This window comes from Zootoca vivipara, chromosome 6 (assembly GCF_963506605.1).
Source record: "Zootoca vivipara chromosome 6, rZooViv1.1, whole genome shotgun sequence".
Classification (NCBI taxonomy): domain Eukaryota; kingdom Metazoa; phylum Chordata; class Lepidosauria; order Squamata; family Lacertidae; genus Zootoca; species Zootoca vivipara.
The window spans coordinates 8,907,137-8,918,637 of record NC_083281.1 but is presented as its reverse complement, the minus strand read 5'-3'; the positions used below and the strand labels follow the sequence as shown (position 1 = coordinate 8,918,637).

General features: G+C 47.8%; 1 protein-coding gene across 4 annotated transcripts in view; it reads left to right on the top strand.

Annotated features, from left to right (window-relative positions):
- Positions 1-7,217, top strand: part of PTPRS (protein tyrosine phosphatase receptor type S) — a 225,725-nt gene extending 218,508 nt beyond the window's left edge. For all 4 annotated transcript variants that reach the window (XM_035118880.2, XM_060275383.1, XM_060275384.1 and 1 more), the window contains 2 exons: positions 2,772-2,907; positions 4,320-7,217. In XM_035118880.2, the coding sequence (XP_034974771.2) occupies positions 2,772-2,907; positions 4,320-4,388 (205 nt within the window). In that variant the 3' untranslated portion in view covers positions 4,389-7,217. The remainder of the gene's footprint in view (positions 1-2,771; positions 2,908-4,319) is intronic.
- The last annotated feature ends 4,284 nt before the right edge of the window (positions 7,218-11,501 follow it).

The following is an 11,501-nucleotide window of genomic DNA, read 5'->3' as shown; positions in this document are numbered from 1 at the left end:
CAAAAAGATAAAACAATAAAACTGTCACTTTAAAAATTGCAGCCATGGTTTAGAAAGCAAAAGCCACAGTAGGCTAGACTAAAACTCATGCGAGCTTTCTAAAGGTTTGTCTAAATAAGGAGGTTGCCATCCTGAGTTGAAGAGGCCTCAGCTGTCAGGATGAAACACCTAAAGTTGGCCCGGGAGCAAATTGGTAGCTGGTGCAGATCCCACGATCAGGGTGCTATGTGCTGCTGGTAATTCACCCCCCACAAGCAGCCTAACTGCCACATTCTGCACTGGCTGAAGGCTCTAGACCAGCCCCACATAGAGTGCATTGCAGTAATTCAACCGATGCTCCCGGGAGGCCCCTAAACAGCAACGACTGATGGCCACAACTTTCCCGTCTACGCTGCTTTAACGGCCAGATGCTGCTGGCTTTCTTATGGACTCCTGGGAGGGGTGGGATTGGTGCCTCAAAACATATGATGACCAAACAAAGGAATAGCTCCCCATAAGTGTGGCAAACAGAGGCCCCTTACTCTCCCCCACCCGCCGCCCTGTCCAATTTATGCCCACAGAAGCACTGGTCCCTCTGAGTTATTATTTTGCTCCCCACCCCGCCAAACTCCTTCAAGAGCACCAAATCCCCTGGGCAGTGGCTTGTTGTTAATCTGCGATTAAAGCCTTAGTTGATTAATCGCACCACTGGAGAGATTAAAGGCTCCCCGTCCAAGCCCCTTGCTTGCTGGCTTTCAGACTTAGCATCGCAGTTGCTAAGTCGTCGTGCGGAATATATATTGTCTGTGTGAGCGAGCACCTTCCTCCGCCCGCCCGCCTCTCAAGCTGCACCTCAAGGAAGCGAGCGAGACCAGCCAAGCGACTAGGAGGACGGCAAAGTTGACAAGCTATTCACTCTCCAGCTCCTACTTGGTCCTGAGAGAGAGTCTGTGTCAGTCGTCTCGGGCTGGAGGGGTGTGGGGAGAGACACGTGCGGCAGAAATTCACCAGCTTGTCAGTTTCGTCTCTTGCAATCCGGTTTGGGTTTTTTATTTTTGCACAGGCAACCCTGGTGCTAGCTTTTCTTTTTTTGCATTGTTAGGATTCGCATTTGTTTGTTTTAAATACACACACAGCTCCTGCTATCCAAATGTTGGTTATGCGAAGATTCACTTATCCAAACACGAGTCTGTGTAGTGTGCCCAAGCCTCGCTCTACACGCCAAAAGGTTCAGATATCCAAACAGCCGGATCTGCATGTAGAGCCGTAAGGAAATAAGCAGCCTTAAACAAGACTAGCTTATTTGCATTTTTCTGGTGCGCAGCAGCCGTTTCGCCAGAAACCACAGGGGGAGGGGGGGAACAAATCAGACCGCATTTCCCCCCACCTGCCTTGTTGGCCTTTTGCAAGGTTTCATCAGAGGGTTTCCCCCCAGGGCTTCTCGTCATTTTGGGGTGGGGGAGGCGGTCAAAATTCCACGGTCTGGAACACTTTAGAAATTTCCTCATAGGAATCGACAGAAATTGTCAACTCATCATGCGAATGCTCGCCTAACCAATGATTTCACGAGAATGCATTGTGTTCAGATTACTTGTCTGTATCTGTTTTAGATTTATTGCAAGTTGTGCTTGGATTGCATTGCATTTTTTTTTTACTTTCCTGCTGGTACTTTTTTGATCACTTGGGCCAAAACAGTCCAGCAATACCAAAGCTTGACATTTTTTTTGGGTGGGGGGCTGCAGATTGTCTCTGGCTGTCCTCACCTTCACCCCCTTGTTAAGGTCAAAGCAATTTTTTTCCCCTAGTTTGATTTGCCACTGTTTACGGGGGCGGCAGGCAAGGGCATTTTGCCTGGGCCGGATCACAACAACGGAGCTGTTGTGTTTCATGCTTTAAAACAGGCATGTCCAAGACGTTGTTCTTGATCGACTCGGAGATCCTGAGGCTGATATTGGTTGATCGCAGGCTCCTCCTCCTCCTCCTCCTTCCTCCTTCTGAAGCCGGCTACAAAAGACATGGGAGAAAGCCCCCTTAGTGCTCCATGAGTTTGAGCGAGGCTTTAACGTAGGGGTCAGCAAGGTTTATCTTGCTTGGGCCGGATCAGTCCTGTGGAGATCCCTCTGTGGGTCGGATCGCACGCGTGTTGAGCGATTTCCGGCACCACAGAAGTGAGTCCCCACACCACGCTGTGCCGTTTTAGCACAGCGCTCGAGCGGGCAGCTCAGTTCGGGGGCAGCTCAGTGGCTGATCAAACAATCTCCAGGGCCGCTTCCGGCCCATGGGCCAACCCCTGCTTTAACACAACAGTGGGGCAAAGAGGTGGAGTAAGGGCTTGGGGAAGCTGACATGAAGTCACCTGAGATTTAAAGCAACAGTAGGGGAAAGACGGAGAAGCCCGGGCCGGCACTCTGACTGGCTCCTCAGATCTGTGTAAACTAATATAAAAATATACAGTAGTTTGGCTTTTCTCACTTGTTTAGTTACTTGTCCATCTAACAACTATTTGGATCTGTCATGATGATATCCAAACATAGCTTCTGTATCTGTGAAATAAAGTTCCATTTATTTATTTAAAATGACTTCAGAGGGTGGTAGGTCACTGCCAGTTTTTGATATTGGATTGTAGATCACACCCTACTCAAAGTTGGACGTGCCTGCTTTAAAAGATGGGGGGAGGCAGGAGGGACCTGATTGGACACACACACACACCCATTTCTTCCCGGGGAGGTTTCGTGTCCAAAGCATGGGGTCCCTTCTAATTCTACGATGTTCCCCTTTCTCCTCCTCTGCAGTGCTGGTGTGGGCAGGACCGGCGTCTTCATCACCCTCAGCATCGTCCTGGAGAGAATGCGCTATGAGGGCGTGGTGGACATCTTCCAGACAGTGAAGATGCTGCGGACGCAGAGGCCTGCCATGGTGCAGACGGAGGTAAACGTGACAGCAAGGAGAAAACGTGTGTTTTCCTCCACCGGGCAGGTTGCTGCCAGCTCGACTCGGGGAGCGGGACCCTCCCCAACATTTGCCTGGCCGCGGTGGCGAGAGGCAGCCTTCCTGCCACCTCTGGAGCAGCAGAGTTTGGGCAGGGATCCCCTCAGCAGCTGTGGCATCGCAACAGGAAGGAAGGCTGTGCAGCACAGTAGCCAAAGCCGGAATCCTCCTTCGCAGCTGACTTCCTGCTCCGAAGGCAGGCATCCCCAAACTGCGGCCCTCCAGATGTTTTGGCCTACAACTCCCATGATCCCTAGCTAACAGGACCAGTGGTCAGGGATGATGGGAATTGTAGTCCAAAACATCTGGAGGGCCAAAGGTTGGGGGTGCCTATAGTAAGGGATGATGTGGTGTGGGCGGGGGGGAGCCAGTGCAGTGGTTAGAGCAGTGTTTCTCAAACTCCAGTCTCCAGCTGTTTTTAGACTACAGTTCCCATCATCCCTGGCCACTGGTCCTGAGAGCTAGGGATGATAGGAGTTGTAGTCCAAAAATAGCTGAGGACCCAAGTTTGAGAAACACTGATGAAGCTCGCTGGGTGACCTGGGGCCAGTCGGCCTAAGCTACCTCGCAGGGTTGTTGTTGATTAAATGAGGTAGGGGGAGAGCCACGCATATGCCCCTTTGAGCTCCTTGGAGAGAAGGGGTGGGAAAGCTCAGGTCGGTCGAGCATGAGGCTCTTCATCTCAGGGTTTTGGCTTCGGGCCCCACGTTGGGCAAACAAAAATTAGGTCCCTTCCAACTCTATGATTCTAAGTCAGGCATCCCCAAACTGCGGCCCTCCAGATGTTTTGGCCTAGAACTCCCATGATCCCTAGCTAAGAGGACCAGTGGTCAGGGATGATGGGAATTGTAGTCCAAAACATCTGGAGGGCCGAAGTTTGGGGATGCCTGTTCTAAGGGCAATCAATCAATATACGTTTCCCTGCATTGCTCTAGCGCAACATCACGTTGCAGCATGGGCAGAAATAAAAATTCATAGCAATAATCAGTATTCACTGTACTTATTTTTCACTTTTTTGGCAAAAGGGAAGGAAGGTTATTCATAATAATAATCAAAACCCTGGACTTCATTCATGACCAGGGAGGTTTGTCTGGCGCTTTCATTATATCTTTAGGCGCCAGGCAAAAATGTTCCTCTTCAACCAGGCCTTGGCTTGATTGATTCATATTCTACAGGCTTTTAAATCTGTTTGTGGGAAGGGTGTGTGTTATTGCTTTGTTGTTTCTGTTTCAACTATCTATTTGTGCTTTCACCTTGTGTTTTTATCCACCCTGAGATCTGAAGACGAAGGGCGGCGGGTATATCAATAAAGTAAAAACAAATATTCTCGCCCTTTCCTTATTTCCTTCCAGGATGAATATCAGTTCTGTTACCAAGCGGCGCTGGAATACCTGGGCAGTTTTGATCACTATGCAACATAAAAACAAAAAAACAAAAAACCGCCAACTCTGAAACAGAAAAACAAAAACAAAGCCATCCGTTGCACGGACTCTGAAAACTTACAGTCCTGGAAGGTCTTCTCTTTCGAGCCAGAGAGGTGAACTTTGACCTTTTTCTATTAGAAAAAAGAAAAAAGAAAATTGCAGACTGAATTCCGAAGGAAGCTGCCGCCTGTGCCCACTCAGCCCCCCCCTGTTTTGGGATGCTACAGTGGGGGGGGGACAATCAGCTAGTGAAGCGGCCAGTAGTTCCGCGCCCCCCACCCCACCCCAGGAGCTAACCCTGCACCTCTGGGGCTCCCTCTCTCTCCTGACCCGAGGCAACTCAGGGTGGAGGGTGCCCCCCCCTTCGCCTTTTTCTCTTTAAAAGTGGTGAACTTGTCGTTCTTACCTCATGTGGTGTTTGCGGCGTGGGGGGCGGTGCCAGATGGACCCCAAGCGCTTCGGCGGGATTTTTGAAACAAACCAACGCCAGAGAGAGAGAGAGAGAGCCAGCCCCCCCTCCCCCGCATATACACCTTGAAAGACAGCGGCCAAAGTCGGGAGGCGGAAGAACGAACCAGGCGGGGGCCGGCAAGGAACGACAAGCACGGCCCCCGACACACTCGCGTTTTAAGAGTTCGGTTTGCATACTAATCTAGTTGGTGAGTTTTAGAGGAAGCCACTCGCAGGGTTGTTGGGTTTTTTTTGCAGACAGGAGCAGAGAGAGAGAGAGATTGAGAGAGAGCGATTGAGAGAGGGGGGGGTTGGGACAGAAAGCAAGAATCAGCCAGCCTTGAGCACCGACTGAGCCAATTTTTCACCCAGCAAGCATTCTCCTTTATTTTCTTTTTTTGGAGGGGATTGCAACCTCTGGTTTCAATGGTAGATATGTTTTGGCACCCTGCAGAAAAGTGGGGTGTGCACAGTGCTTTTTTCTGGGGGTGCTCAAGGGGTACACTGTACTAGCACCCCTTTTTTCTAGAAGAAAAGCACTGGGTGTGGGGTTCCTCAACACACACACACACGATCATGTATCTCTCACCTTTTGAAAACTCTGAACATTCCACATCCTTATGATTCCACAGTTTTTATGTTGAAATAAAAACTGCGATAAGGAGCTATCAGGGACCCAAAATGTCTCTCGATCAGGAAAACACTCTCCCTTCTTCTTCTTCCTCCTCCCCGCTCGACAAATATCCTTTTTCACTTGACCCCTTCCCCACACAAAATTATCCCAGCATTTTTGTTCGGTTTCATTTCAGCTCCCTCACAGCCTTTTACTCTCACGGGTGGAGGTTATGAAACACCTTTTTTAAAATTAAAAAAACCCACATGATTCCATTAGCACATCAAAAGCTGACCTTTTCTTTTTTCTTTTTTTCCTCCTGTTGCAAAACCATGTATTTTTTTGTGGGGGTGTTTTGTGCCCTCCCCCACCCCTCTCCACCAGATGCCAAAGAGAAAAATGGTCAATTTTTTCAGAGGCCCCTGGAACAGGATGGATCTTTTGAAAAAAAAAGGGGGGGGAGGATTTTTGTTGTTGTCAAGGCTGATAGGACCATCAATCAACAGAGGAAAAGAAGATCTCCCAATTGCAGCACACGAGGACCCAGGACTTATGGAAACGGTGGGGGGGGGGGCCTGGGGGCTGGAGAGAACCTTGCAAGTGGCTCTCTTTAAAGAGATGTTCATGTATCTCTAGCAAGTGGCATTCATTTTTTATTTTGAGTATCTCTCTCTCTTTCTCTTTTTAAAATAGTGTATTTTTTTTCCTTTTTAAAAAAAAACATGTAAAAAAATTACAGGAGAATATCAGTCAATGAATTTACACAAAAAAAGCAAAAAAAAAGCAAATTACTTATTTGTTCATATTATGTTCAAAGACAGTCTATTTTTTCACTGTAGAAACGTTATGTGTAATGGCTGTGTGAGATAAGATTGGGGGGGGGGAATGCCGTATGATTATAATTGCTACTTTTACATCTTGCTTTTTTTACCATTTTGAAAAGAAATGAAGAAAGAAGAAAGGTTTAACTTGCTCACATACGAACAAACCTTCGCCGTTTTTTTCTTTTTTTAAAAAAATTACGCTTCTTCTTGTTGTTAGCTGTTTATTATTTTCTCCCTTTTCCAAGGGGCTTGGTTAATAAGGGGCATGAGGGATGAGGAGGTGGCACAGACAGGACCCATCGCTTAATTTTTTTGGGGGGGGGTGTCGCATTCCCCGCTCCGGCAGCCTGCATTTTGTATGCCTGACCAATGGCGAAACGGAACATTAAACCAGGCACCCGTCTGCCACCCGGACACAGACGGACACTTGAATCCAGAGAACTGTACTTGGGAGTTCCCTAAGGAGGTGCCCGCTTTGCAAAGCAAGGACAGCGGCACCAAACACCCTGCTTTTAGCCAGCACTGAAAGGGGCTGTAAAAAAAAACAACAGCAGCAAAGGTGTTTGCTGGTCGCCATTAACTGCTTGGGGGGCTGCATTCAGCCAGGGGGGGGGGTTCATATGAAGACCTTTCCGCTGCAAAATGGGAGTTTATTGGATGTGCTGAATGTCAGTTCGAAACCCTGCTCAGCCTTAATAGAGAAATACTGGGTGGATTTGGGCCAGTATCTCTCTCTCTCTCTTTCTTTCTTTCGCTCTCTCTCTCTCTCTCTGCCTCTCTGCCTAACCTACCTCGCAGGGTTGTTTTGAGGCTTAAATGCTGCCCTCCCCAGCCACTCCAGAGCTTCGTAGGCGGTAAAACAGCGGGTACCGAATGGGATTGCTTCTTCCCACACGTTCTCTGGTTTAAGGCAGCAAGACCTTTGGATGGCAGTAAAAACAAACAAACCAATCTCTTCTCCCCCACCCTAGCAGCAATATTTTCTTTTCCTACAGCACTGAGCGAAGAAGCCAAGGCCTACCAAAGGGGTACAGCTTAACCCACCCACCACGCACCCTAAACCAGGTTCCCTCAACATCGGCCCTCCAGATGTTTTGAGACTACAATTCCCATCATCCCTGACCCACTGGTCCTGCTAGCTAGGCCAAAAACATCTGGAGGGCTGAAGTTGAGGAAGCCTGCCCTAAACGTACTGGGTTCCATTTACACCACTCCTCAGTTTTGCAATTTTGCAGCTGGGTTAACACACACACACACACACACACACACGCATACACACACACACCGGGCAATGGTGGGGCTGAGGACAGGACAACCCCCGCAGCAACTTTCTGGCTTGATAATAATGATAAGGGAGGGAGGTCTTTGAGATTTCCCTTCCCCACAATGTTGCCTAACATTTCCTTAAGGACATATATATTGGTAGATGTTTGGGAGGAAGAGGAGCAGTTGGAGGGGGGGCAACTGGGTGTGCCAACCTTTTATTTTTTATCTCCCCCTCCCCCATTTTTTAAAAAATAAAAAAATTCTTTTTCTCCCTTCCTTTGTATGAAAGCAAGACCCTGTTGCTATCACACTGTTATTTCGAAATGAAACAGTTTAAGTGGTCTCCATGCCACTATTTATGTAGATATATATATTGACTTTGTATTAAAGGAAGATTGTCTGAAAAAAAAAATACAAAACTGGAGAGTTGTTTGAAAGGTGGATTGGGGGGGGGGGTTCGTGGGCAGGGGGAGGCAAGAGGGATCTGATTGGGGTGGCCATTTCTATTTCTTTCCAGGGAGTTTTTACGACATCATGGCAAACGGTGGGGTTGGAATGAGGACCCTCTGGGGTTCCTTCCACCTCCACAGGAGTCTTGTAGGGACGCGGGTGGTGCTGTGGTCTAAGCCACTGAGCCTCTTGGACTTGCCGATCAGAAGGCCAACGGTTCAAATCCCTGCGACGGGGTGAGCTCCCGTTGCTCTGTCCCAGCTCCTGCCAACCTAGCAGTTCGAAAGCACGCCAGCGCAAGTAGATAAATAGGTACCGCTCTGGCGGGAAGGTAAACACCGTTTCTGTGCGCTCTGGTTTCTGTCACGGTGCCCCGTTGCGCCAGAAGCGGTTTAATCCTGCTGGCCACGTGACCCGGAAAAGCTGTCTGTGGACAAACGCCGGCACCCTCGGCCTGAAAGCGAGATGAGCGCCGCAACCCCATAGTCGCCTTTGACTGGACTTAACTGCCCAGGGGTCCTTTACATTACCATTACCTATGAAGTCTTACCCAACTCTTTGCAGCATGTTATCCCGTCAATTCCTTAACACCAAAACTCCCTCCCAATTCTATTATATTCTGACTCTTGGGACCATATTCACATAAAGTTAAAAGCACTAGGGTACCACTGTAAACAGTTCTAATTCCCATCACCCTCCAAAAAAAAGAGAGTTCTGGTAGCCTTTAGAAGACCCCTATTTCCCTTCCAGATCTTCCTGGGAAGAGGGTTCTATTGATAAACCCCTACGGGAAACTGCAGCTCTTGAGAGGAAAGTAGGGGGTCTCCGCACTGGTTGCTCTCAGCACCCGTAAGCAAACTACAGCTCCCAAATCTCTTTGATTTCACATTAAGTGGGCCCTGTGAATAGTCCAGGCCCTGTCTCGGTCATCCCCTCTGTTCAGAGTTGGGCTAGGTGATGTATCACTACATCGACCAAAACCGGTTTGAAGTCCGCATCATCATAACAGTTCCATAAATATTTGACACAGCAACATATTGCAAATCACAAGGCGTGCCTGCGCTACATAAAACCCGATACAGGGGGGGAAACCCATTATGCTGGTTGTCATTTCTCTCATGATTCCCTCTGCTCCTGTTGCTCTGTACTATAAAATTAACAGTTGTAGCAAAACGTTAAAGGTAAGTAAAAACTGCATCCGTTTTAGTAGCAGTTACCATGACAATATAGGGACCCAGGTGGCGCTGTGGGTTAAACCACTGAGCCTAGGGCTTGCTGATCAGAAGGTCAGCGGTTCGAATCCCTGTGACGGGGTGAGCTCCCGTTGCTTGGTCCCAGCTCCTGCCAACCTAGCAGTTCGAAAGCACGTCAAAATGCAAGTAGATAAATAGGAACCGCTACAGCGGGAAGGTAAACGGCGTTTCCGTGTGCTGCTCTGGTTCACCAGAAGCAGCTTAGTCATGCTGGCCACATGACCTGGAAGCTGTACGCCGGTTCCCTCGGCCAATAATGCGAGATAAGCACGCAACCCAAAGAGTCGGTCATGACTGGACCTAATGGTCAGGGGTCCCTTTACCTTTCTACCAGGACAATATACCCCGTTCGCCTCCACATAGTTTCCATCCTTATTTCAGATATCGTGACATGTCAGTGCATCACAATACTTTGCTGGCAGTTCATCCACAATGTTGAAAAACAGACATTGCCATTGTGGTTAGTGGCCACTGAGAGCCTCCCCCCCACCCACCCCAGTGAATTTGTCATTTGTCTAATCCTCTTTGAAAGCTCCCCAAAAACTCTGTGCATTATTCCAAATGCAGTCACGCCACAGATTTGTATGACAGCAGTTTCTTTTCAGTTTCTTTCCCTAATGGTCCCTAGCAATCAAGTGATTTGGTTTGGGTGGAGATCATTTTCCAACAATTGACACTGTCTTTTTCTATGGAGGCTTTGATGAGGGCCTGCCATATAAGAGAATGTGCGGCTCTTTTTTTGGTTTTTAATAGCTCTTTGTAATTATTTTTTTTTTAAAGTTGTAATTCAAATTTAGTAATTGGATTAGGATTTTGCTGGAATACCTTAAAGCATTCTCCGAGTATACGTTTTGCCTGGATACATTCACGATCCAACCATTTTTTATTAGTAGAGTATTCATTATGGTTAGAGCTTCTAGGTCTTGAAAACAGCAATTGAAGTTTTCGGGTTAATAAGTTGTATTGATCAATTGGGGAAGTCTCTTTGACGTTGTTGGAGGTCAAATTATCCCAGAAGAGCTGACGTTCTGCTGATTGTGTCCAGAGGCTAAACCTGTTATTGACATGAGGGGACCATTTGATTAATAAATGGTCCCTAGCATGGAATTTGGGGTTTTTCATAGCCGCTGCACCCTGGGTCAACATCTTCCATCGAGCTATCTGCTGTTATTATTATTAGTTATTAAATCTAAATACCACCCTTCATCCAAAGATCACAGGGCACAGTATGAAAACACAAAAAATAACAACAAAAACTATATACCTTACACACACACACACACACACAGTTAAGAAGGTCACAGATTAATTAACCAAAGGCCTGGGAGAGGAGGGGCGTTTTTGCCTGGTGCCTAAAGGTGCACTATGAAGGTGCCAGGTGAGTCTCCCTGGGGAGAGCCTCTGACAAATGGGGAGCCACCACAGAAAAGGCCCGTTCTTGTGCTGCTACCCTGTGGACCTCTCGTGGAGGAGGCACACGAAGAAGGGCCTCAGGGGATGATTGCAGGGTCCAGGTGGGTTCATATGGGGAGAGTCAATCGCTGCAAGTTCAGATCCCACAAGTGTATATGTGAAATACTTGTTTGCCCCAACCCTGCATCTCTTTACACTTGTTTGCATTGAGTTGCATTTACCCACGTTTGGAAAGATCCTTTTGGAGTTTCTTTGCAGCCCTCTCTTGCTTTTAAGCTCCCTGAACAAATTGGTATCGTCGGCAAACTTGGCCTACCCCAAACTCTAGCTTGTTTATGAACAAGCCAAAAGGCACAGATCCTTGGGAGACTCCACTTGTTACATCCCTCCATTGGGAGGACTGTCTGTTTATTCCTACTCTGTTTCCTGCTTCTTAACCCATTATTGGTCCACACGAGAACCTCTCCTCTTATCCTATGACTGACTGCTAAGCTTACTCAGGAGTCTTTGGTGAGGTACTTTGTTGACAGCTTTTCAAAAGCCTAAGTACACAATGTCAGCCCGCTCACCTCCATACACGTGTTGACATTCTCAACTCTTAATAGGTTGGTGAGAAGCCATGCTGGTTCTACTTCAGCGAGGCTTGTTCTTCTCCATGCTTGGTAATTCTACCGTATCTTCCAACAATCACCAGTTTTCCTGGGACAGAGGTTAAGCTAACCAGCTTGAAATTTCCAGGATCCCTTTTTAAAATTGACACTACATTGGCAACTTTCCTGTCCTCGGATATGAAGGCAGAGAATGATCTGAGGGACAAGCTACGTATTTTTGTTACAAGGTC